The sequence below is a fragment of the Cupressus sempervirens genome, chromosome 5 (genome assembly GCF_028749045.1).
Source record: "Cupressus sempervirens isolate cs-2001-9-10 chromosome 5, ASM2874904v1, whole genome shotgun sequence".
Taxonomy (NCBI): domain Eukaryota; kingdom Viridiplantae; phylum Streptophyta; class Pinopsida; order Cupressales; family Cupressaceae; genus Cupressus; species Cupressus sempervirens.
Genome location: NC_143122.1, coordinates 197,912,656 through 197,940,614, shown reverse-complemented (window position 1 = coordinate 197,940,614; position 27,959 = coordinate 197,912,656). Strand labels below are relative to the sequence as shown.

The window sequence follows — 27,959 nt, the reverse complement described above, 5'->3', positions numbered from 1 at the left end:
TGGATTTACGATAGATTGCAAGTTTTGTTGCTAATTATTTGCTATAGAGATCAAGCTACTTAATGATTATATCTGAAATATTTGAAGTGATTGAAAGTTTAATCAGTACATCACTAATTTTATTTTAATTTTAATTTATTTTTTATTTTAGTTTTCTCTTTTAAAAAAAAAACAATAATAGAGTGTTTATTATTTAATATTATTGTTTGTGAATATTAATTGCTAATATGTGTAATTTACCATTGTATTGTAGGCTCTTATTTATTTTATATTTTATTTTTCATGTGTTTGAACTTTTACATATAATTTTAACTTATTTTTAATTTGTTTATGTATTGATAATAATTTTTTTTAAGAATATTTATTATTTTAAAAGTAAAAGATTTATATGAATTTTTTAGATTTGAATAATTAATTAATAGTTAATACATTTTATTTACTATTAATGTAATTTACTTTAATTTAAAGTTCGACATTTTAAAATAGAAACTACTTTTATTTTAATTTATTTTAAAAGTTTGTAATAAATTTTAATAAATTTAATTTTAATTTTTATGTTAATTAAAATACTATTTAGTATTTTAGAGTAAATAAAGAAATAATATATTTTATTTTAATAAAAAGAAAAAATTAAACATTGAATATATTTAGTTTTCTTTTGGATCATATATGTTGTAATTGAATGGTTCTAAAAGATCAAACTCTCAACTTTAGAAATATGTAACTAAAAACATCTTTGTAGTAGTTCTTTCACATGTTTCTTATGGTTTACATCTTATAAATATAATCTCTTTGTAATGATTTCAAATCTATTTTGTAATGTTAAACTATTTGGATAATTTATCATATATATATATATTTGAAAATTATATAAGACAAATTTAATGTTGATTTTTTGACCTTGCCGAACTCTCTTATTGACTTAGATTGTGGTAGAGGAATCCATCTCCATAATAGAAGACAATTCATCATATTAGAAACAACTTCACTAAGATAATAGATAAATTCACCACTTATGATAAGGAAGAATCCTGTCTTTTGTATTTCTCACTATGCTTTGGATAAAAAATTAACTCTTGTTAGATGCATAGACCTAATATCAACAAGGATGAACCTATGGTTGTGCCTATACAAATTTGGGAGCATGGAGCATGGAGGCTCCTCAAGCCTTGGTTGTTACCTAAATAGAGGAATAAGGATGCGGTCCCACGAGGGGGGCTTAAGCTCTATTTTCTAGGAAGTGGGTGGTCTCATGAGCAAAATATAATTTTGTTAGGAGATTATTTAGAATCTTCTCTGAAAAGTAGAAGCCCCACATTTTTAGGAACTGGGTGAAAAAGGGGTGGGGTTGGAAATAGCCCCACCAGCTTAGGAATGCTTTTTGCCATTTGTTAATAATCTAAATTTTAGATTTTAATTAAAATGTAATTTTAGAGGGAATTCAAATTTTCAGCTTATTTCAAATATATATCTTCATTAAATTTCGGAACTATAATTTTGAACAGCATAAATCATGAGACTGCTAGCTTTAAAATATTCTCTAAAAAATAGCAAGTGGCTTCCACTCTATTTTATAGGAAGCCCCCTTCCATGAGACCCCAGCCTAAGTCACTCCATTGTATTTTGTAAATTGTGCACTCAGGTGAAATACTTTGACTTATTAAGAATCTAAAAGCTTTGGAAGCATCCATTTTCATTCGGACCCGTATAAGATTGTCTCAAAATAAAATTAATCACATGTCATTTGCAAACCGTAAACAATTTATTTTTTCTCCTTGACTATCTACACATGCTAGCGTGATATGTTGCTAAGTTTAATGCAGAATATTATTCAATCATGAAATAATTGCACTAACTTCTACTATAACAACATGGCTTACAATGGATGTTTGATATAATGGCCTGAATTTCTTGTCTTTACAATGCAACTACATATGAAATACTTCCTCAATGTCCCATCTATATCCTGACAATGGCAGAATAAGCATAAGAAATAGCTCTGAGAATTCTAATCCGGAGAGAGGCTATCCTGAACATCTTCCACTACATCGTCAATCTTCTTGCCTTTGTAATCGAGAACCATTTGCTGGATAATTTTCTTCAGCTTGGCAACCTCCTTTGACGAAGCCATGTTTTTAAAGGCATAATTTTGAATGCATTTGACTCGTGACGCATAGCTGCCAACCATCACAATACGCTCAAAAAGAGGGTTCTTCACACTAAGAAAAACCTTTCAAGAATATGCATAAGTGCAAGATGGTTATACATACGTTAAGGAATTATGTGTCTCCTCCAAATTTGACTCAGCAGGAGATATGTTGACAAACATCAGTGTCTTTGCATTGCCTCCTAACGAATCACTCATAAGCATGGTGAGCTTGTGATTTCTGTAAGGTATATGTTGCACGTCCCCAGCCAAAGCACTGATAACATCACCCAAAGCAGAGAGAGATTTGTTGATGCTTTGAGCCTCTCTCATTCCATCTCCACTTACTCCAGACTTTTTCACCCTCTCAGACCCAGCCAAGTCCACAAAACTCAGCTGTATCAAGTCGTACAGAATTAGCAAGAATAAAAATACAGACTTTCTAATCTCCCATTACACATAAGCATAATTTTTATCATAGAAATACTTCACAATTCTTTAAAACGTAATTATGATGGTGATAATGTCTAAAGTAAGATAATATATTATCGCAAAAAAACATGAAAATAAGTAATGCTACGCACACTTTAATGAGAGTTTCTAATTTATACCAAAAAATGTAAAATGTTCATAGATAGAAAACAATGTAGACTCAGATTTATTTGTGAGGTTACTGGTCGGGCATCAAATGCTGCCCTATATATAATCAATTGGTAAACCATTGAATGCATAGATGGTGGACTTGATGAATATAAAGGGAATTTTCAGTTCAGATGAAAGTAGAGCAGAATAGTGGGAGGGAATTCAGTAGTTGGGCATCTTTAACTTTGCCCACCTCAAAATCTTGTGTCGGGATTCAACAATTCTAAACTTTTAATAGTAACTTGTTCTGGTAATTGACTGCTTAAACCTAAGGTTTGTAGCATAGTTCCTGGACTCTCCGGGACTTTCTGAGTCTTGATGAGTTCGAGTTGGGTTTCCCTGGTCGAATCCGAGGGGCCTAGGACTCTCCATAAAATCGATCTGGAAAAGACTCCACAGAAACCTAGTTTTTGCCGAGTGACTCATCCTTGTTGAGTCCAAGTCTGGGAGTTATGGTTAGTAGTAACAAGGGAATTGCCTGATCAGGATGACAGGAGAGGAGAATAACCTATCTAGCCTTAAGAGAAACAATCACAGCCAAACTAGAGATGGAAAGTATACCAAGTACCATCTCTTATGCATCGCAACCAAAGAGGAATTGCTCAAAGCTATGACAGACATTTATTTCCATTCACATTCCTCAGATGCGAGGGGAGAAGGAGGTTATGAGGTTCAAGCTTTTATGCAGCATAAGAATAAACCATAAGGATCTTTATCTCAAAATGATACAACCCAGGAAAGAGATATAGTAGTAAGTTTCGAACCTTTCCTTTAGTCTGAAGCTGCGTTTGCAGATTGGTTGAATCGATGACTACAGAAAGAATCAAATGGGATCTGGAACTTTCTTCATTCATATTGGTTTCAGCCACATGTCGTCTCTCTTGCCCTCTTGCAATGACAGACTCCATCTCTTCTAAAGTATTAACAGTAAGCAACGTAGCATTTTCAACGGTTACCATTCCCTTTAGAACAATGGCAAGACAAAGTAAAAATCATTGATCGTCAACTTAAACAAAGTAATATCATAACAGAAAAATTTGGGTCAGTCTAAATAAAATAAAGAGTTGCTTATGGGCTTATTGTCCTCCAGACATTCATATTATTATGAACTTACCTTCATATCCCTCTTGATCTCAAGCTTCAGTGATTTTTTGTTTTTCGATGCAAGCAAATCTACCAGAACATCCAGATAAAGTTCTAGCATGTACACCTGAAGATTGAATTAAAGATGAAATCAATCGCTTTACAAAGATCATAGAATGTAGAAAGAGTCTCAAATCTCCATTCTAGAAACCTTTATTGAGAAAGCACACTTCTTTGAATCCCTTTTCATGATATCAAATAATTCTTGCATAGCTCTAGGGGTCAATCCAGGATCGTCCTCTGATCCATAAATTGTAAATGTCTTTCCAGATCCAGTTTGTCCATAGGCAAATATACATACATTGAAACCATCAACGGCTGATTGTACCAGATACTGAAGACAATATTCCACCATCAGAATATAATACAAGAATAACAAGAAAGGAAAAGGACTAACAGAAAAAGATACTACCTTACAGATTCAAACAGGAGACATTTAAACGTGTAGCTGCAGGTTCTGCAGCTAAAATAATTCTCTTTATGATTCTCTATCAATACCTCTATTAATAGTTAAAAACTAAGAACATTGCCAAGAAATAAAGAAGTGTAAAACCTCAAAGAAAACCATAAAGGTAACATTTGACTACCTGGGTGTCTTTAAAGACAGACTCTTGAGAAACCGTCTCATCAAATACACGATCAAAATCAAATACTTTAGGTTTGTCATCCTTCCAAGGATGCTGCAAAGTAAATTCATCAATTGCAGTTAAAACCATCTTCTGATTCTCATTAATCTCTTTCCTATTCAAAGGTCTCCATCTAGCATAAACTCTAATCTTTCCTTTCATATCTGCATCACCAAAAATTCAATCATTTCATTTACTGTCTAGCTCATTCAAACTCAGAGAAACGAACAAATTATTTTTCATTAAACTGTGGTATAATGAGATGAATGGGAAAACGTTTCTTAGAACTAAGGAAGTTATTAGCCTAAGCTACTGATTCGGGTTTGGGTTTGTGGGTTCGGGCAAAAAAAAATTCCCATTTAGATTCATGGGTGAGTTCGTGAGTGTGTGTATAATATTAATATATATATATATATATACACACACACACACGAAAAAAAAGAAGAAGAAAAGAAGAAGAAAGAGAAATGTGCATAATTGCAAAACTTAGTCATTTCATATTATGAATATATGTTGGTTGAACATTGATCAATACCAAAATTCAAAGATATACATTATACCTGCCCATTAATCTATGTTTATGATTGTAACAAAAATCATACATTGAATTAATATATTGTAAAATGAAATTTCAAAACATAGCGTAGTTCATCAAATAATAAAGTTTATAACATAATGATAAATGACAAGTGTTTGATAGTTTATCAATGATCATAGTATCAAATACCCTTCAAGGGTCAAATGGGTCATCAAATAATGAGATCAATGGCTTCATCCCCGGCTGCAACTATATCTAGATCCTCATCATTGGAACGAACAATCTCCACAAACTTCTCTTGAAGCTTGCAAAATAGGCACACCAAAATGAGACAGCAAATGAGAGATTAGATGAGTGAAATAATTTTTATTAGGCTCTTTTTAGGGTTACATAAAAAATATTAAAAAAAAAAATTAATGGAACCCTTATAATTTTGGTATGTGATCTCCATCTGATCAACATGATTGGGATTAATGGTTTGTCCATGTGCTAGAATATTTTGATGATGTTAATAAATACATATATGTTCAATGTATTAGACATTTATCTATATTATATTCAAATGATCTTATGAAGAATTATTTGTACTATGTTAGTCTCTCTTATTCTTTCATTTTGATGCGTACTATAAGAGCTATTTTCCTTGATCTTTTTTGAGGATGCTCTTGTAGGAAAGGTGGATTGGTATCAGATTCAGAGGAAGTCTGACGCTCCATCAGAAACATCATTGGATGAGGAGCTCAGATGATTGATAGTTAGAGGGAGTTCGAAAGTCCATACATGCAACTGTATGATTTTTTCCATCAAAAGCATCATTGGATGAGGAGCTTAGATGATTGATATTCAAAGGGAGTCCGAAAGTCCATTTGTGTGACTGTATGATTTTAATGGGCCTACCCCTATGTACATCATGAGGAAGTGACAACTTCCAAATGATTATGTAATGTCCCCTTTCTAGGATGACAAACAGTTGTTCATGGATTGGCCTACTACTAGAGTGACCATAGGCCAATAAAGTGTGTAGGGGACTCATATAGGGCATATAGACCCAAACATAAGCTTTTCAGGCTGGTTTGGGCAGTCAACAACAGGTTTCTAAAATTTAGGAGATATCCCTAATTTTAGGGGACTGATTGGGAGTTGCCTAGTAGGCTTCCAGAGACCACTAGGGACATTTTGGGGACGCTGGATGCATCTCCTAATTTTTAGGAAGAACTCCCACTTCATTGACACACTTTGAAGATGCACATAGTAGAGGAGATTCATTAGTATTCAGTTTTCGAGTGACAAACTCAATCTCTCACATTTTAGGAGTCAGTTCCTTGATTGTAGTAGGAGATTCCTACCTTTTAGGAGGTTGTGACATTTTCCAGAGTTGAGATTTTATGAGATCACCCCCTAATCTCAATTTTAGGAGATTTGGGTGTGTTCCCTATTTTTTAAGAGTATCCCTAGATTTGAGGGTGAGACTGCCAACTGGAGGTGACAAACTCAGTTTCATGTTTTGGAGGTGTTTGGGTTGTTCTTTGGCTACTTGAGCAATATTTTAAGATATTTAAATATTCTTCTAAGTTAGCATTTTAATAATTTAAAAAAGGCTAAGTGTTTAGCCATTTTGGAGTAATAAGGAGTTTTTTGGCTCCATCTGGATCGATTTGCCTATGTGTGATAGCTCGTTGGAAAGAGCTCAATCTCTACTATTTTATTATCACTTTCTGGGACCTATTTGATGCCTAGAGATATTTTCCATTAATAAAGTAATGATTTCTTTCTATTTGGACAACTTTATTGGAGAAAATAATGTTATATTATAAAGTTCAAATGAATTCCACTTTAGGGTTCTTTTAGGCTTTGAATTGCCTTGGAGAGGGGATATAAGGAGAAGGCTTATATCATTTTGTCAACCCATTTTGGACATTGTTGCTCTGGAAGAGCATTCCTTGCCTAGGATGCAAACCCTAGTGCGGAGAGTAGATTTGTTGGGATGTAGCCCTCAACAAGATCAGATTCAAAGTTCTTGTGCATACAGTTTGATCAAGGTAGAGGATTGATTTCTAGTATTGCAATCACACTTTGCAGGCAGTGGAATTTTAGGAAAGGCAGCCACTTTGGTTCAGCCTGGTGTTTCTTTATAGCAGTTTACGTGAGGAATTCTGGGGTGTTTATTTGCAGTAGACTAGAGTTGTTTTATTGCAACAGCTTTGGCTTTATCATTTGAACTTGTTTGACTGTAGCTAGTTCCCATCTTCAGCTGGTGTCAACCTTGTTTGAAGTACATTTGTATTGGTACTACTATAAAATAAATCAGACTCTGTTGGTATGGTTTTAGAATCATTTTTAGATTAGTATGTATTGTTGCATATGATTTCTATCACTTCTATTTTATCAGTTACTATTATTTATTTATTGTAATACCTATATTCTGAAAAATACTAAAAGAAAATAACATTCTTCTGCAACATCTATCTAGCTCTATAAGATCAAAGAAAAATCTATAGGAAATTATAATTTATATAATTAAACATTATAGCAGCAACAGAGCAAATATCCATTTGGGATATTTTAGATTATCACTTGTATTTGCAGAAGTTATTGGAAGGTAATGATCTTACAATAACTTAAGTCATGATATACGTTTTATGTAAATGTTGAAACAGAATATGATGAATTATATATATATATATATATATATATATATATATATATATATATGACTGTGTATACAATTAAATAATTAATTGTTATTTTAATTAAATAATAATGAATAGACATGAATATGAAGCTCCTTATTCCAATCCGGATACACCAAGATGGGTGAAGTAGCCATTCGTACCTTTAGCCCTTCAAATACCTCATCCTGCTCTTTAAAGTTAACTTGTCCAGCGGGTATGACACCTTGGCAAAATTTTTGATAAACCTTCTGTAATAGCCTATATGGCCGAGGAAAGACTTTACCTCCATCACATTAGTAGATGGCTGCATTTCCAAGATGACTCTCACTTTGTCTGGGTCGGTCTTCAATCCTTCCTTGCAGACGATGTGTTCGAGCAGTCTTCCTTGCAGAACCATGAATCTGCACTTTTTAGGGTTCAACGCTAGCTGCGCCCTATGACATCTTTCCATACATTCATGGAGTGTTGCCAGGTGTTTGTCCTCCGAACTGAATACAGACCAATCGTCCAGGAAAGCTTTGAAGTTTGCCACGGACATCTTGTCAAAGATGTGGAGTATAATCCGCTGGAAGGTTGCCGACGCGTTGCACAAACCGAATGGCATTTGATTGTATGCATAGACCCCATCTTCGACGACAAACATGCTTTCAATTTGTCCTCCTCCGCTATAGAGATCTGACTGTATCCGGAGAACCTGTCCATAAAGGACTAAATTTCATGTTCGGCAACCTCCTCCAGAATGCTGTTTGTAAACGGAATTGGGAAAGGATCCTTCACTGTGACTGCATTAAGGCATTGAAAATCCACGCATATCCGGATCTGGGTGGTGTCTTTCTTTAGTGAGATAACTATAGGCGACACCCATTCACTTGTCTGCACCTTGAAAATAATTCCGGCCTCCAACATTCTATTGATTTCCTCCGTGACCCGTGCCGCATAGTTCTTGTTCATCCTGTAGGGTCGCTTTTGTACAGGTACCGCTCCTTCGATCAGCGGGATGTGGTGCACGCACAACTCCAACGGTACACCCTTCAGGTCCTTGTATGTCCATGCAAATACATCTTTGTATTCTAGGAATATCTTGAATGCTGCCGCTTTGAGTACCAAATCCCAATTATCTCCCACTAGAATGTTCTTCAGTTCTACATCATCCCCCAAATTCATTGCTTGCAGTGTAGCTTCATTATACTTGATTGCCTCCCCCTCACTAAATGTATGAGCCGGTGTAACATCCAATGGTGTATCCCCCTCGTTTACCTCAGTGAACTCCTTTGGAAATTCATCCCCTTCGGACCTTCCTCAATTGTCAATACATTGCAGCTCTGGAATAGTTAGTAGTCCTCTATTTGCCAGTGGTAGAGACCGTTGACCGAATCCAAATCGTCATTCGTTGATCCTCCCTCCAACTGCAGGACTCCCTCCTAATCCGGTTCCATACACTGCCTCCCTTCATCTTCCTCTTCGGAATCTAATGACAAAGCTTCTTCTCCCACCATCTGGATGTGCAGATCGATGATGAACTTTCTCCCTTTGCTTTCCAATGATAAAGTGTTTCTCTTCCAGTCGTGTTTAACTCTGGCTTGAATCAACCATCCACGGCCCTGAATTGCGTCGTACCCTTTTCACTTTAGTGGGATGACAACAAAGTTAAGCAAGAATGGCTATGTGCCAATGGTAACGGGTTGCGCCATTAGAACACCGAGAGGTTTTATGCCATGTTGGTCTGCTATCAACAACTGAAAGTCTGAAATGTAGGTGGCCACAGCATCGGTTGTCCCAACTTTCTCCAGGTATCCTCGGGTAAAACATTCACGCCAGACCTGCTGTCAACAATTGTGTCCGTCAGCACACTTCCGAGAATGCCCATCTTGACGACCGCTGGATGCCGTCCGGATGCAAGTGCCAGCAACAGTGGGTCTTCTCCACCGGCGGTAATTTCCTTCCCTTTTTTTGGTTGTCCTGTTGCTGGCACAATATTTGTGACAGCCGATCTAAGCTGAGGCATTGTAAGAAGCAAATCATTTATCTTGATCTGTACCTCTGTTTGTAAAATTTGTCGTACGATGTTTTGTTTCGCAACATTCCTTGCTGAGGTGACGGTGGTGTCTTTCAACTACGAGATCTCTGCCTGCGATGCCTTTTCAATCTTTGCCCGTGCTTCCACAAATTTCCTCTCTTCTTTCGTCGGGTCCGAGTACTCTTTTGCTTGCCTTTGCGTAATTGCCAGAACCTCTTCTTCATCCGTCCCGATAGTGATCAAGTTTACTCCAGATTTTGGGCACTTGGCATCTTCATGGTCGTCGGGTCCGCACCATCTGCATAACAATTTTGGCGTGGTTGCTGTTGTGCACTCTCGTTCAAAGTGACCCCACAAATTACAGACTCGGTATTGAACAATCGAACGTCCGTTCGCATCATACTGAATTCGACTCCTCCCGCCATTATTATTGTTATTGTTAGCGTTGTTGTTATTTTGCCCGTGTCTATTATTCTTGTATCCTCTAGACGTGGCACCCTCTGTGCTTGTATTCTCGCTCCCTCCAAACGCGGAAGCCTCTTGTGCCAGGAACACTTGTTGAGGGACTCTAATTTTCATGTTGAAGGGGCATTCTTTTGTGGAATGTCCCATAATCTGACAAATGTCCCAGAACTGGTTTTTTGGACAAGAGCCCTTTGTGTGACCTTCTGCCTTACATTCCGTGTGAGATGACCCTCTCTATAAGAGTCACTGATGGTTGTTGTCTCAGAATTTGCTTGAGTTATTCAAATCGTCTATCTTCATAGACTGTAGGAGTATGGGTGCCGTCACTCCCCTTCTTGTCTGCCGCTGTAAACTTAGTGTGGTCGGAATTTGGGGTTCCTCTCCATCGTTCTTCCGCCTGGTCATGTTCCCTACGATTTATATGTTTGGAATCCGACTATGATCAATTTACGATTTGTGCAGATGCCCAAACGGTTGGCAATCGAATCCGCCGGTTGGAGAAATCAAACGCGTCCTTGCCTTCGGTGCTTCATTGCTTTTATCGCCGGCTAAAGAAGAAATCGCTCCTCCATCGTTATGCTTGGGTGGGGTCTGTCTGAGCTCGGGTCAATTCGGGTAGTGCTTTTCGACCTTGTCTAGCGAATTTCCTGATTGCTGATCCTACCAGTTACTTCTGATTGCCGCTAGAAGAAATGCGTCCAGCCTTCTATGTAAATCATTGACCATGCATATGCTGAAACTGCTACCTTTCGGCGGAATTGAGGGTTTCCTATTCCAATTTCATCACTTCTCAGGACTCCAGATCGTCACCCTTCAAGTAATCCGAATATGCAAATGATTTCAACATGAAATGGCTGAAAACCATTTCCAATGTGCAACCCTTCGGGGGATGTTTCACCTCCTCAGTTATGCAGACCCAAGGGAGTTTTCGTTCCCAAAGACCTAGTGGAAATTTGCAGACCAATGACTACAAATTGCCTCACTTGAAATAGAAATCGAATCCACAAAATCACCTGCCTAAATGGGAGCCTTATGTCCTCTATTTATTCACTTGTTGAGAAGTTACTGGAAGTTTTCCGGAATCATCTTTTATGATGTACTTTAATTATTAAATAAATAACTTTATAAAGTTAGAGTACAACCTTAATTTAATATTAGAACGAGTACGCCCCACTTACTGAATTATTATTCTTCGAGAGCAAAATTGTAATCATCGGAAGACAAAAATGACCCTCTTCCCATAATCATTTGCCTACGAGAGTCGATGATAGGCAAATCCCCTGTTAAAGTTATGTCGCTAAAAAGGGGACATGACACCGTGCACCATAATTCGCTTCCCTTTGTTTCTTTCTGCATATTCTTGAATTCTTTCATCATTTGGATCATGTTCTTCTGGAGGGCTCGGACCTTCTTGCTGCTATTTTCCTCATCGCTACTTTCTTGTTCTGAGGATGCATCGTCGTCTGACTCAGAGGAGCTACTCTTCTTCTTCTTCTTTTTTTTGTCTTTTGCTCACTTTCTAGGTTTAGTGCCCGGTTACACGCTTCAGTGTATGACGACAGCAACACGATTTTCATTTTCTTGCCCAATTTCAGGTGTAGGCCTTTAGTGAACCACCTTTTCTGTAATCCATCAGCTGGCTTATTCTCCATTTTGTTGATCAAATCCTTCAACTTCCTAGCATAGAGTCAGATTGTTTTATTTTTTCCTTGTCTTGTATTGTATATTTTTGCTACAATTTCGTCGTTGTCGTGGAGTAGTTGAAATTCCGTCATAAACTCCTTAAGGTCATCCCAAGTGGTTAGGTTCTGGGGATTTGCATCGGCAAACTAGTCGATTGCAACACCTCGTAGGGTGGCCGAAAATTGCCGAACCCATTCATTTGTATCGGTTATGCCATTTGCCCTCCAAATTGTCTCGCATGTCTTGCAATGTTGGATGGGGTCGACTGTAGCATCGCCATCAAACTTCAGCAGCTTTTCTTTGGGTCTTGCCATCACTATTGGATTTTGTGAAGAAGTGTTGTTTGGTCCTGCAACACTGGCATTGTTCACTCCCACATCATGGCTTTGCACTCCCACATCGATGATCTGCAATCCCACACTGGCGGACTGTACTCCCACACCCACTGACTGGTCTCCCACACTGGCGGACTGTTCTCCCACATCGGTGGTTTGCACTCCCACACCAGCGGACTGTTCTCCCACACCGACGGTCTCAACAGTTGCGAACCTTGGTGAAGAAGGATCTTCTGAAGTTGTCCCCTGCAGAAGTGTATCCCGGACGAAGAGTTCACTGCACGCTCGTGCTCCCTTAGCACTTCGAGCAGAGCGAGTCGTTTTTCTTCCGTTTGGATTCTCTTCCCTCGGTGAATACAAATTCAAAAACTCCTCCTTGGCTTCTTCCACCAACTCCACCCGCTGTCGAGTCTCCTCGAACAATTCTTCCATGCTTCTGTGTCCGTAGGCAACCTTTTGAAACCTCCTTCTGCGTTCGGTTTGCTGTGCTAGAATTAATTTTTCTTGCGCAGTATGGATTCCATCTTTCCCCTTTATCTTATTTCGATCCTTGTTAAGCTAATTTGGCATTAAGCTTCATTCCTCCCTCCTTCCAGGTTTGTAGGGCAACAACGCCAAATGTTTACTGCATAAGTTAATTAAGAAATGCACACAGATAATGAACACAAACAGTAACAACAGTACTCCTTTATTCACATATGCTAAGAGATTACATTATGCTTCATAAGATTTGGTTAGATGATTTACAATGATCTCAAGCGGGGTATAAATACTTTTTGCCGAACCTTCCCGAAGGGGTCTGTCAGCTACAAAACAATCCTAATCTACCTGTCAGCTACCAAATACACAATCTCCTACTGCATAACCCAGTCAGCTACAAAATACAAAATCTGCCGACGACATCCTCGAAAGAGGTGGTGACTCTATTCAATAAAATTTCAGTTGGTAGCCTTGCTGAGGGAGAAGACTCAAAAGGAAATGATTTGATTACCTAACATGGACAATATGTACTATGATCAAGAAACAAATCTTTCTTACACCATGAAAGAAGTAGACATACACCCCTTAGATGCATTTTTCAATTTGGAAATATATGAAGGCGAGACATCGGCATATTTATTTATAAGGATGTTGAATATTTTTCAAGAAGTACCTTTAGACATTATGCCTCCGCACAAGGAATTGATAAGAAAATTTTGTCAGTTGGGAATCTCACTAGATGACTCGGATTTGAAGCTTCTCTTTCAAATAATGGATGAAAGCTCAAGTTATATATTTCCTTTGGATGCATTTTGGAACTTAGAAAAGCAAGACGATGAATCTACAACACAATTCTTCATGAGAATGTTTAATGCTTATCAAGAAATGCCTTCAGAATACAGAGCATCATCTAATCTTCTCTATAGGATGCGGGAATTAGGCCTCTTATATGATCATTAGTTTCTTAACTTTCTCAAACCTATGGATAATGAACTAGTTGCAGAGGAAAATGAATGCAGGACTGAAATAACATATGAGTCTAATGACATTTCAGACTTGAATGGAGAGGAAATTTGTGGACATTTTGAAGGAGAATCAGCCCATGATGATACTTATATGCCTACAGATGACAATGAATGTGAAAATGAGAAAGATGATTGTCTCAAAATGGATGAAATTTCAGCCTTGTTAGATTTGGAATATCAAAAACAAGTTGAAAGAAATGGTCCAAATTTTTTCTCAATTCACCATGTTGAGCAGGTTGATGGATCAGTGCATTCTCAAGAGGCACTTGATGAAGATGATCATTTTAAAAAGCCAAATAGTGGCAATGAAGTAGAGCATCATATGGTGTATGAAAAAGAGGAAATTTCAGAAGATAATATTGATGAAGACATTAGTCTTGTTGATGACACGTTTTCTGATCCAGACGAAAGCTCTCATGATAGTATGGCTGAATTCTCTATATTCTTGAACCCATTGTTCGAAGAAGTAATAGAAGATAGGTCTGAACTTTCTATGCTCTTGAATCCTTTATTTAAGGAAGATCTCCCATGCAACCAAATCCATCAGCACCATGAGGAAGATAGAAGGCCTGATGTCAGCTTTGAAGATGATGAAACTCAAGATATGAATGAGGTGTATTTCGCAAATGAGCCATGCACTAGTTCATCCTATGAGGAGGGGTTGTTTCCAACATGTAAAGGACATACAAAATCAGATATATGTGAAAAGGAGATTGCATTGAAGCATGGTGCTGAAAATCTAAAAAGTATCCTAGTCGATCAAACTCTTGGTGAAAGAGAAAATATACTTCTAGAAGATAAGCCATTCTCAAAGCCTTGTTGTGAAGAGAAACAATATTTGAAGTATGGGGCAGATTGTGTAGAGAAGGGCATTCAAGAAGATGTTTGTGCAATTGATCAAATACATGTACATAAAAATCTTCCATTCAGCAAAGACTACGTTGATGAAGCAAAGTCAATATGTATTGTCTATATAGATGATTCATCTAATGCAGATTTGGATTATGGAAAACAAACCAAGGAGATGAAACATAGGCATATGTCACATGATGATTGTTTTCTAACATTTGCTAATGGATCAGATTCTACTAAGGAATAGTATGACATCATGATCAGGAGATCCAAAGTGTTGAATGATCAGAACAATGTGTTTGATGGAGGGAAGAATCAATGTTCACTTTTTGGGGGGCCTGGGGCTGCCCAATTTTCATCGTGCACCATGTTAAGCATGATGCCCGGTCTGCTTCTCCAGAGATAGCTGGAATCTCGTTATGCTCCAAAGGAGCATGTGTCCTCAGCAAGAGCCACTGATGGAGCCCTAGAATTCAACATTTTAGATATCCATTTGAGCATATTTTATGACTAAGAGTATGAGGACACATAGATGTTTCCGAGCCTTTATTGATACAAGCCTCGTGTAGCAACAAGTCTATTATTAATTGTGTGAAAGGTGTATATTCATCATATTAAAGGAACAAGTATATAAGTTCAAATAGACAATAGAGAAATATAAAGCAGAACAGCATTGAAAGCTATTCTACAATATTTAAAAATTTTGCTGCCCCTTTTACAAATAATTGTCCCACTCTATGAAATTACGATAATTATGACAGTAGAAACATTTGTATCAGATGAAGAGGATTTGTCACAAGTATGATATGAAGTGTATGCAGATGCATCAGTCAGGATCTTACAGGTTTCAGACATTGGCACTCAGCAAATAATATGTTTTTGCAGTAATAACAAAGGTCTGAGAGAGGCGGAAGAGCTAACAAGCATAATTAATGAGAACATGCTTAGTAATAAGAAAGATATAAAGAAGGTTCTTTGTTTGCAAAGGAGTGTGCATATCCACTTGCTGAAAAAACATTTATAAAGTGAAACTGGTATTGTCCGCATGGCCCAATAATTCATGTCGTGGGGTACTTTAGAGAGTATTTGCTTGTCACATGCAAAATTGATATTTTCAACAGTTTCTTCATCAGCGAAAAGGTGCCTGAATGTCACTGCACCATTTGACTGCTTGATTATTGATGAAGCAGCCCAGCTCACAGAGCCCAGTACAATGTGCACGCTAAAAACAAGATGATGGACGGGCTTACTAGAGAAGAGCTACTGAAGCATTGTTCTTCACCAATCATTTCATAGTGATTTATATCTGACCCATATTTGTGTTTGCTGCAGGTTTATGGAATTCGAACGAATGAAGTCAACAGCATATTTATAAAGGGTTGCAGGCATGCAGATGAAGGGGCAGACAATTTTGTAAAAAACTGAGGCCCTCAAATATGGAGTCACGAATAAAGATTTGAGAATTTTTGTTAGCCCGTTGCAACTGAAGAATAGAGAGCTTCTGTCAATGATAAGTGACTATCCGGGCTAAAGCATATTCATGCAATCCTCCTTCCAATTTAAATTTCAGAGGCAAATAATTATTTATGATTTGCTCTTGCAAAAGGCCCGATAGGTGGAGGAGCCATCAGAATCTGAATGAATTAGGAAAAGGAGAAAGAAAGTGTATTTTCAAAATCGTACATGTCATCAAACAAACCACTTAATTCATGTCCGGGAGAATGTTTGGTATCATCGACAAGGATTGACGAGTGAAGCACGTCCAGGATTTCTATGAGTATTCAGATTGTGTATGTTGGAATGTCTCATATTTCTCCAAAGATCAGACAACTCTCCATCCTTGTATGCGTGAGAAATATCTCGTACGGCTGAAGATGTTTTATTATTGAATCACTTAAAAGTATCGGGTGAAACAAAATAACAAAATTGGATGACTAATTTCCTTCGTGTCAAATTTATGATTTGCAGATGGATTAGCCGATCAGATATTTGTTATGAAGAGGTGCGGAGGATAGGATGTATTCTTTCATCCTCTATAAATATATGAGCCATAATCGGCAAAGAGAAACAATTGATATTGATATTCTAAAATTTTATATATTGTTGCTCAGTGATATATTTCTATTCTTTTATTGGTAGAGAAATGAAGTTTTGAACGAAGCCCATGGATTGAATTACGAAGAAAATTTATATGCATTCGGGAATTGAAATGCAGTAGATAGATCATTTGTAAGGAGTGTCTTTATTGCGATTTTATTTCCGGCATAATTATTTATTTTAAATTTTGGAGTTTTAAATTATTATTAAGTTGTGTCTTTTATAAATGTTTTTATTAATTTCTATAAATATTTTAATATTTCGATAAGTGGGCTGTGTCATTATTTGCATTTTAAACTTGATAAACATAGATATTTTGAAATATTTTATTTTTTCTGTATTTATGTCTAGTTTGTTTCCGCAGGAGTTAAAGTGCATCCTAGAATAGTTTAAAATGACATTTATATAATTGATCCATCACGTCTGAATTGTTAAAATTATTTATAGTTTAAATATATTGAATTTTATAAAGTTGTATGTGTCAACTAATAATATTGATTCTGATTGCCCATTTAATTAAGCACTAGTCTTTTACTCCTTATTCATAATCCATACGTTGGCAACTGCTTCATTTCTTTCCTTTGAAGAATTAACATATTCATTTGTTGCAATCATCTGTAATAATAACTTCTATTTAAAAAAACTCTCATATGTTCATTTATTATTCTCAATTTACAATTTGCGAGTTTTGAAGTTTTCTATAATCCTTGCCATTTAGAAAATATTCATTGTATTCGTGTTCTAACCAATCTACTTTAAGCATCTTGGATTTAAGGTTATTGTCTAGGATCAGGGACACTCGCCTCGATTTTGTAGAGCCGGAAGTGCAGGGGATTTAGATCGCATCGATCAATCCCATCAAGTTGGCCTTGACCAGTTGGATATCCTAGCATCAAACAGGCAAGGCTCGTAGAATTCCAATCTGCGGTTTTGGGAACCAACAGAGTCCAAAATAGCTTTCACAAAGCAGATTTAAGATTTTATGGTATGCATTTAAACCATATTCCTTAGTACTTCCAAATATTTTGCCAAGTTTTTGGTAGATTTTTAAAGTTTGTGAAGTCGTTTAAGTATTTTTTTCCAAAGTTGTGTTGATATGGATACAAATATGGGTATGACATTGGATACAAATACAATAATTTTTCAGACCCTCAATATGAATATAGATGGATACAATATACATAAAAAAAAAATACACAATTTTTTAACGCAAATATGTAAGTTATTATAGGATATTTCATTGCTTTAAAATCTATATAGACATATAATTGCTACATACATAGTTATAAGTTTGATTGAAATATTCTCAATATTAAAAAAAAAGGTAGAGTTGCTTTGGAAGATAACCCCCAGAAATGGGTAGCTGAAATAGAAAAACATTTCATATCTCTTCTTCATTTGATGTAGGTTTTTGTTTCTACCTACTAAAAAAAGTTGCACAATTGAAGTTTGTTTTAAATTAAAGATGATTTATGCCAATTTTTTAAAAATCATTTCACTTAGTATTTGGCATAGTCAAAAAATTAAGAATTTTTGGGCACGTGTGAATTGGGTAGGGAATCCAAAATCTATCTAGGCCATATTGTCTTTGTATTCATATCCGATACAAATATAGATATAGATACAGGCATTAGAGGAGAGGTATAGGAGTTTTCAATGACTATTTTTTAATAGCTTGCAACAATGAGTAGGTAAATCTTAGTGGGTGGACAGGTGGGTCAAAAATTTAAAATTGATGAAGGGTCTCCTTTATCGAAACATAGAATGAGAATTTCATAACTTCTTGGAGGTGGGTGGTTTCTGTGGAAATGTAATTTTAGTAAAGCACAAGACAGTAGCTCCTATTATTGAGCAAAACTTCATTTTTTGGGCACTATGGGTAAAGGGATTAATGTGTATGAGGGCCCAAGGCTAGATAAGGTGTTGTTGTCTACACAAATAGCAACATTTATAAAAGAACAAGAGGATGCTGAAAAATTGGTTGCACAAGGTAAAACAATAATGCCACCTTCTCAACCATTTATGACTTCTAGAAATCCCTTTTTGCCTTTACTCTCTAAGGATGGAGATATAGAACCAAAAATCTCCACCTGCAAGAGAGATCCACTAGAGAAGGCATTTAAAAATGAGGCGGGAGATATTGCTGATAAAAAAATTTGTGATTTGTTTTCCATTCAAGTTGGTAAGATTGCCATATTGGAGGGAGATGGTGTCAGCAATAAATAATGTATCTCCTGGTTATAGACGTCCTAAATTTGAAAAGATGTGTACCACCTTATTGGAAAAGGAGAGAAAATCTGTACAGGCCCAACTAAGACCAATTAAAAAATTTGGGATTCAAGAAGGTGTATCTATTATATCTAGTGGATGGAAAGGTAGCAAAAATCATCCATTTTCCAATGTTATTGCAGTATCCCGCAAGGGGGCAATGTTTTTGAATGCGGTTGACTTTGAAGACCAAGTGAAAGATGTAGAGTTCATTTCCAAGATTCTCATTGACTCCATAGGGATGCTGGATCATGATAATGTTGTCCAAGTAGGGTTGCAGCCTGCAAGTGCTTTGTTAAAGGATGTTTACCGTACAGGGTAAACGGTTTATTAATGCATTCAGACAACAGACAAGAACATGTAATACAAAAGTATTCCTTTTATTATTTGCATGTATGCAGAAGATACTACAATATTCGGTATGATTGATTACAATGATGATTACAAAATCCATTCTGGATGGTGTACATATACCTTTCTGAAGGGGTGACTCAATCATCACGCGCCCATTTAGATACTATTCTACTCGTCGGCTACAATATAAATTTCACCGACAACATCATCCCCTCCAAAAGAAAAGTCGTCTCCGAACGACAATACAACAAAATTGAAAATTAACAACTAATTACATTAATGCATATGTTACATCCCAATTTTTGCCCTAAAATTTTAAACTAACTATAGCCGTTGAACCAAATTATTTCTTCATGTTCATATGAAATTGAATTAGTTCATTATAGCCATTGTTATAACATGTTAGTTATAGCCGTTGCTTATTCCTTCATGTTCATGTGAAATTGAATTAGTTAATTATAGTCGTTGTATCGATTTAATTATCATATGAAATGGAGTTAGTTAATTGTAGCCATTGTATCAATTTATTCATGATCATGTGAAATAGAGTCAATTAATTGTAGCCGTTGTATATATATATGATGAACAAGCTAGTTATTATGATATTGATGAAATTCCTAACGGTCACTTGATGATTTTAATTAACAATTTATAAATCTTGAATTGATGTCTTGGCGAGAATGTTGTTTTGAATGATTACAGGATGAAGACCGGAGAGAGAGGGGAAGCATTGTGAAATGAGGTCATCGGAAGAGGATCGTCATATGGTTCAATCATCAAAAGCGACAAGTTTGACCTAAAACCATCTTGGCAAGGTTATTAGGACTTGGCAACATATTTCATGGTGGAACCGCATGAGCTATAAGTAAAAACGTTATAATAAAACAATGTAAATAAATATAAGTTTTTACCTTTAAGAATTATCAAATATTAATATCATTTAATTATTATTTTATATTGTCAAATATGGTTATATGTAAATAATAATAAAGTGACACCATTACATTAAAAACATTAATCCAACAATGCCACCTTACCATTATGTACATATAAACATAATCAACAAAATAAAACAATTATAAATAATATTAATTATTTAAAACCTTTCATCTTCTTTTCCTTCTCAATTTTTCCCTCCTTTCTTCTTTTCTTTTTAGCCGATTTGAACAAGTTTTTGAATTTAATCTTGTAACTGATGGTAGCCGAAAGGTTTGGCCCAATCTATAATATGGATTCCTTATGGTCTTTTGGCATTCTTTTCATGCACTCTTGACCGGATTCTCATTTCCCTGAGTATCGAATTCCTTGATTAGTATAATTGTGCCAACTAAACCCTGTTCTGATTTTTTATTTGTATCGACTCAAACCAATACCATCCACCGTGGGACTTTGAGCAAGGAAGGAAGGATTAGTCAAGCGTAGGCCCTTCTCAGACTGCGGTGACAGAGAGTCATGTAAAAATTTATTTGGAATTTATATTACTTTCCATTATTATTATGAATGTTGAGTCAGCCGCAAGACCAAAACCGATATATGTTCATCATTATTCCTTGCAAGTATGTCGTTTTCCTTTGTGTTAGAGACTACGATCTGTGATTGAAGCCAATCGTTTCCCATTTAAAATTTTCCTTTTTCTTAATAGTGATGTAAGACAATGATAAAAGCCGATTTTAATCTTTTTCAAGTTCATTGTAATCTTTAAAGTTCAGTCGACTGCCTTATGCAATATCATAGCAATGGTTCCTATTCAAGTCTGTTATTCTTTTTAGTATCCGAATATGTAACTTTTTGAGATCTTCTTGAAAAGCTATCTTCCCCGATAAAATTATTTAGTAATTTGATATAATGTTTGATAACTGAAAATGAGATAATAAACCAAAGTACCAAGGAGTTTACCAAGCTAAATGCCAGAATATGGTGAAGAAAGTGCGAAGCATCTAAGTAAAGTTAATCTGAAGGCACCAAGGAATCATCGGCTTGATGGCCTAATTACGGTGAGGAGGTGTAGATGAACCTGTAAAACAAGAATGATATTAGAATCAAATAAATAATAAATTAATTAATGCATTAGCTCATGCAAGTTCCACTTCTGAAATAAGTTGTCAAGCTGAGTGGTGGAGATCGGGTTGTAAACCCACAATTTGAAATCCTTGGCCAGGGTGGAATTAAGCAGATTTGCTAGAACAATTGATCTTGTTGGTGTCCAGATGCTTCAGTTAAATTGTCGAATAACTGCTGGAACCTCAACCCACCTGGATACTTTGATGGCTGGATCAATGAACATCCCAAGCCTGACCTTGGGGTAGGGAGGGCCGTTCTATTAGATTAGAACCTGTGGGGATAAGTAATGTCCACGACTGGGAGGTAAAGCTTATGTCAATGCTTCTCCTCTCACCAAAGCCAGAGCTTGGACAACCATTGAAAGAAGCTTCACAAATTAATCTGTATGTTTTTTTGAACCTTGTATGTTTAGTTAATTCTTTTCAAGATTGAAAGTCATTTACTTTAAAGATAGTTATTACATTAACGTAGTTAAATGATCATATATATTTTGATTTGAATTTCCTTTCAAGAACATTTGCTATTCATTTTCGGTTGAAATCCGGAAGTAGTTAAATGATTACATCTGATAATTACTTTCAGTTGATCAAGTAAATTAGTTGTTAATGTTTCAATTTGTATTCTTGGTAGTTCAACATTGTAAATAGATTTATTTCAGTTTAAATAGTTGTTGAAAAAACTTAGTCATGTGAATAGAGATAGAAATCAGTTAGTTTAAGACTAAAATTAGTTAGTAAGAATCCGTATGTTACAACACAGATACTAATCCGAAGGATGTGTCCTTGAATGCGTAGACCAGCTTCGTTGCAGTTGATACACTTGCTCAATACGGACCTCTAAATCAGCTCTGATCTAGGAGTTCTCTTCCACTACCTCCTTTAGCATCATTGTGACCTCTTGGCATTCAGCTTCTTTCTAGTCATGTGTTGTCTTTGCTGATTCCTTCTCCTATAGCGCTGTTGCCAGTTGCTGTTCTGTCTCCTGCTTCCCTCATGCAGCTTCCTCGAGTTGTGCTAATAATGCTGTCCGCTCTGTTTTCCATGCAATCTGCTGGGTGGCAAGTCGGTTGGCCATCTCCTCTCGAGCCTTTTCTGCGGCCTCCCCAGCTTCTTGCCCAGCCTCTGCCCTACGTCTCTCTGTGAGCACCAACTCTGATAGGAGCTTGCTTTTCTCTGTGATGTCAGTGAGGCACGAATGAATATCCTTATCCTTTTCCTTTGCTACTCGTGTACGACCCTCCGTCCATTTCCTCCTTTCTGCTTTCTCCGATGCCGCTGTACTCTGATCTCCTACTTCTAGCACTGAAGGGATCTTGACAACCTCACTGTTCGACCATATCGCCTCTAGCTGTAGGTCCTCTCTCATGGGAAACTAGATGGAAGGGCCTTTGACAACAAGGGGAAGTAGTTGCCGTCTCAAATACTCTCTTGTATGACTCGATGAGCTAATCTGTGCGGCTGCTAGTGCCTAGTGTTGTGCTTCCGACATGCTCAAATCAGCACCTTGATCCACTACATTATCCAACAGTGTGTCAGCTATCATGACTACTGCATCCATGCCAATCACCTCTAATCGGATATCGACAACAAAGGATAGATATGATCTCACATCTTTTGGATATCGTGCATCCTAAGCTTGCTCAATTTGCCGATGCAAGCAATTGGCACCCAAATAGAGTGGTTCAAAAAAATCTACCAAGAGGCTGAGGAGATTTAGATGTTTGTGACAAACCATCATATGTTACAAGCAATTTTCAGAACTTTTTCAAATTTGGAATTATTGAAGGTAAAATTTAAAATTTAAATTATTTAGTTTCATTTATCATTTTATATCATGTTTTACATAATTAAATTAAAATATTTTTGTGTTATTAGCATATTTTAAATGTGTTACCAATTTCATATTAACATGTTCTTAAGTTGCCAAAACTCTATTTGCATCTAACTCAATTGTTTTGAGAAGACTTGTCAAGGTGAAAAAGGGATTCGATTAGACGATTACTAGCAACCAACAAAGTTTCTTTGAAGCAATCGAATTCAGAGAGGCCCCAAAAGGTGAAGCCGTTGATATTGAATGATGATTGGTAGGTTTGTGTGGAATATGTATTGGAATTCATTGAATCTATCATGAATCTATGCTTTGGTCTGCTGATGCAGATGAACCATGCTTGGGGAAGTCTCTGATAGCATGGACACAATGTTGGAGAAAATAAAATTGGTAATACAAAGGAGAGATAATGATCTTGTAGACACCTTTTACAAAAGGGTGGAAGCCATTTTTCTATATCATTAGAACAAGATGACCACACCATCCCACCTCCTTGATGCTCTATCTCCTAGGTATTATAGCAGGCAAGTTCTAACTATCCCAAGTAAAGTACCACCATATAGAGATTTTGAAGTTGCTAATGGGTACAAAAGGACATTTTGTAGACTCTTCAATGATCCAGATGTAGAGTCATTAGTAAAGAATATGAATTGTTTGTCTCAAGAATTTTTTTTCCCATTGTGCTATCAATGACCAATGCAAAATGGATGCTATTACATGGTGGTACCTCCATGGTCAAGATCATATCCACTTCCAACCTATTGCAATCAAGATCCTCTCACGAGTTTTTGTTTTTTAGATGCCACTTGTATTGTAGAATTGAACGCTTACTTTTAAAATTTATCTTGTTTGTATTTTTTATTTTTATTTTTTAATTTTGTTGGCTTCTCTCCAAGTTGCAAGCTCTCCTATTTCTGAACAAGGTTGAAGTACATACTCCTTTTTCTACTTAGTGAAGCATAAGTGGTTGGCTGCAAGACAAGATTAAGACTTGTTGTATATTCATACCAATTTGAACCTTCTATCATGTAAGGATTTGCAATACAAGAAGGGGCAAACAAACTTTGGAGTGTAGCACCCAAGTTTGTCAACTTGGATGCAACCATTCAGAATCTTGCTAGAGCCACTATGGTTGATGTGGATGATGATGATGATGATGACATAGCACGTGGTGCTTGTGGAACTGCTTTGGGTTCTAATAATGATGAAGATCTACTTGCAGCTGCTGAAAATCCAGTAGATGATGATCTTTTTAATAATCCCTATGATGATTGATGAACATTAAACATTGAAAAATGTTTCATGAACTGCATTTTCATTTTGTAATTAAGTCATTCAATGTAATGAATTTCATTACATTTGTCAACAAAGATCAATGGTCATGTATTTAAATTTTGAAAGTATATCTTTGGCATTTGGCATTGATCACTGATCAAGCATCACACTCGAAATAATTTAGTTTTACAATGTTCTATATTTCTCTTATATTTTTGTACATATAATGCACACACACACACACACACACACACATACCCAAAACCCCTGAAAAAAATTCATGTGCCCACATGTCGGGTTCTCATAATTGAATCTAATTCAAATTGTGAGCTCCTTTTCTTAGTGTTCTTTTATGAGTGTGCTCTTTCATTAACCACTTTTGTATGTATTCAAATTGTTATGGATAACTTTTCTATTATATTTTCCTTCTACTTCTTGTTCAAAGATCTTTCTGCTTTTTTTTTATGTTGTAGTATATATATTTAAGATTGCTATCCTAGACACGGATCGGAGAAAGTTTACTGCTGCTTTGTTGATTTTCGCAAGGCTTTTGATTCTATTCCTAGGATGGATTTATTTCAGTGGCTTTGGGAGATTGGCATTTCTAAGATGTTACTAATTGCTATCATGAGATTATACAACACGTGGTGGGTAGATTCAGAACTCCTGATGGTTTCTTAGTTCTGATCCATAGCACCATTGGGGTCAAACAAGGTTGTCCTCTCTCCCCCACTTTGTTCGGTTTGTTATGTCAATGACACTCTTTCATGAGTTCACAGTGACAGTTCAGGGCTCCTACCTACTCACAATCTTCTCCTTCTATGACTGATTTCTTTTTACAATGAAGGACACCTAGTCTTTGCATTGGCCTCTCTCCTCTTCTTGTTTCTTGTGTTCGTTTTTCTCGAACGTTATTTGGTGCTCTTGCTGTTGCCAGCTTTTTGGTTGTTAACTTTTAGTCCCGTAGACCTTTTATGATCTTTTGTTGGACATTAATAATCTTATCTTATCTATTTTATCCAGCAATTTGAATCTTTTTTTATTTTTCACTTTGGTTCAAACTTCTTCTATAAACTCTACTTGATCAGAGTGTTGGTAAAAAAATTGTTCTTTTTTTATTCAACTCTTGGGTGCCCAAATTTTATGAACAATATTTGGTTACAACAGTTGGAAAGTTGCTTCTAAAAACACTAACTTTCCTCTGAATTATTAGGTACAGCTCCCTATTGCAAATTTGCAATGAATTGTGCTTGTACCTAGATCTAAAAAAGGGTATTGTTACATCCCAATTTTTGGCCTAATTTAGAATATAGCCGTTGAGGTTCACATGAAGTCAGTTGGCAGTTTAATTCATTATAATATGGCAAAAAGGTAAGATAGTTAACCATTATGATTTCAAGTGAAGATAATATGTTAGATGATCGTTAATCACTAATTCATGGAATTGAGATGAAAGTTAACCGTTACAAATATTTATGATTAAATAATTTATAATTTAATTACAAGAGAATTTCCTTGCATAAAACATGTCGAAGGGGTGGAAGCATTGTCAGAAAAGAATTAGGCAGGAGCATCACCATCACTAAGTAGATGGGTAGAAGACCTAGTGACTTGGAACAAAATACATCTGTGGGACCCGCATGAGCTATTTAATAAATAATTTAATTAAAATAATTGAGTTAAAATATAAAACATATCTTAAAGGATTTTAATTTATCTTTCGTCATATTATTTTTATAATAATTTATATACGTGCATTTAATAAATAAAATGATTTGGCACCATTATAATTTAATAATTAATAAGTAATGTTACAAATAAGATTATAATAATGTTTGAATTATAATAATTGTATTATTATAATTTTCGAATTTTAATATTCCAATTCTATTCTCTTCTTTTTATTATTCTTGCTTTTAACCGATTATTATTTGGCATGTTCAATCGAATTTATGGTTTGAATTTGTATAGACTTCTTGGGAATTCGAATGGATTATTGCAACAAAAAGAAGTCGTAAAGTCAAGCTCTTCTTTATATAGAGCCTCATATCGTATTACAACCCAATCTTTTTCCATTCTTATTTCCATTACCATCTCCTTGCTATCGAAGGTTCTCAAGATAGCTGAGAACGATATTGGATTTTATTACTACTCTTTCATCCATCTCCAGTCACTTCATATTTGAACAATATTGGAATATATTACTGCTCTTTCATCCGTCTCCAGTCACTTCATATCTCTGGCTGCGGTTTTCAGAATGGATGTCTTCTCCCAATAATAGAGCAGCCGAATTGTGTTAGAGGTGTCAGGTAAGACTAGGAAATCCCTTGTCTTTTTCCTTATGCTAAGTCTGTAGTAATGTGTGCAGAACACCATTTATTATTTGAAGGTTTCTTTTCATATTTCATTACATATCTTAATGGTAGTCACATTTCTTTGTGCCATTAATACATAGGAACCGTAGCCTGCTGCACATATGTATATATTTTGGATTGTATTCAAGAGCTAATTAATAGATTGAAATCATAAAATCTACATAATGATGTATTACTCTGCCCTGAAAGGTTACCAATTCTGTATAACCATTTATCTCAGAATTAAAATGCATTTTCTTTTATTTTTCTTTTACAAGATGATAACAAGAAATCGGAACACCAATGCATTCACCAGGCAATGATGCCATCATGGGTGAAGGTGTAAAACAAAGCTGTGAATAAATTTAAAAAAAAAATGTTCCATCTCTTTTCTTTTCTGATTTAGTATTCATCCATAGCCGGCTAGGCATAGTAGTTAGTGATTAATATACTAGTTGTTGGTTTTCTAAAGTACACCGGAAATCATTAATCAAGTAACCTTGAGAATACATCATTTATAAATTCAAATGGCAGTTGTTTAAAAACTTGATTGATTTTATAAATCAACATGCTTCTCCGAACAATCCAAAATAATATTAACACTGAGGAATTCACTGGCAGAGAAGCCATGAAATGGTGAAGAGGTGGAGATAATCTGCAAGAACATGGAAGAGAATTCAGTTATGATTAAATTAAGTAATTAAGCATTCAAACATAATTTATGTAAATATAGAATGTGAAATGATGGTTGTATGTAATCTTCTTGAATAATTGATAGAGCCGTCTGCTTTGAGAATCCTAAATATCTGGGACTCACCCGGCTATGTAGCCAAGAAGATGGGTGTTGAGGTGTGAGAAATGAATCATCAATAATATGACCTAGTATCGGTTATGACATTTCAATATTTATTATTTAATATGAATTAATTAATAGCTCATGAATATTCTTCTTATTGTTATCTCCTGCTGCCAAGTCGTATGGTGAGTTTATTACCAGGAAGCTCAGTGGATGGCAAGACGTCCCCTGTCTATTCCGGGTAGGGAAGGCCTTTCTCGTTAGAGTTCGTGTGGGGATAAGATTTGGTTTGAGGTTGGGTGT

General features: G+C 35.9%; 1 protein-coding gene across 1 annotated transcript in view; it reads right to left on the bottom strand.

Annotated features, from left to right (window-relative positions):
• Positions 1–1,713: 1,713 nt before the first annotated feature.
• Positions 1,714–27,959, bottom strand: part of LOC149555067 (kinesin-like protein KIN-14I) — a 285,467-nt gene continuing 259,221 nt past the window's right edge. Inside the window, exons 17-22 of the mRNA XM_089829100.1 lie at positions 4,519–4,721; positions 4,083–4,265; positions 3,903–3,998; positions 3,553–3,750; positions 2,271–2,542; positions 1,714–2,177 (exon numbers count right to left, since the gene is read on the bottom strand). Coding sequence (XP_089685226.1) covers positions 2,009–2,177; positions 2,271–2,542; positions 3,553–3,750; positions 3,903–3,998; positions 4,083–4,265; positions 4,519–4,721 — 1,121 coding nt within the window. The 3' untranslated portion in view covers positions 1,714–2,008. The remainder of the gene's footprint in view (positions 2,178–2,270; positions 2,543–3,552; positions 3,751–3,902; positions 3,999–4,082; positions 4,266–4,518; positions 4,722–27,959) is intronic.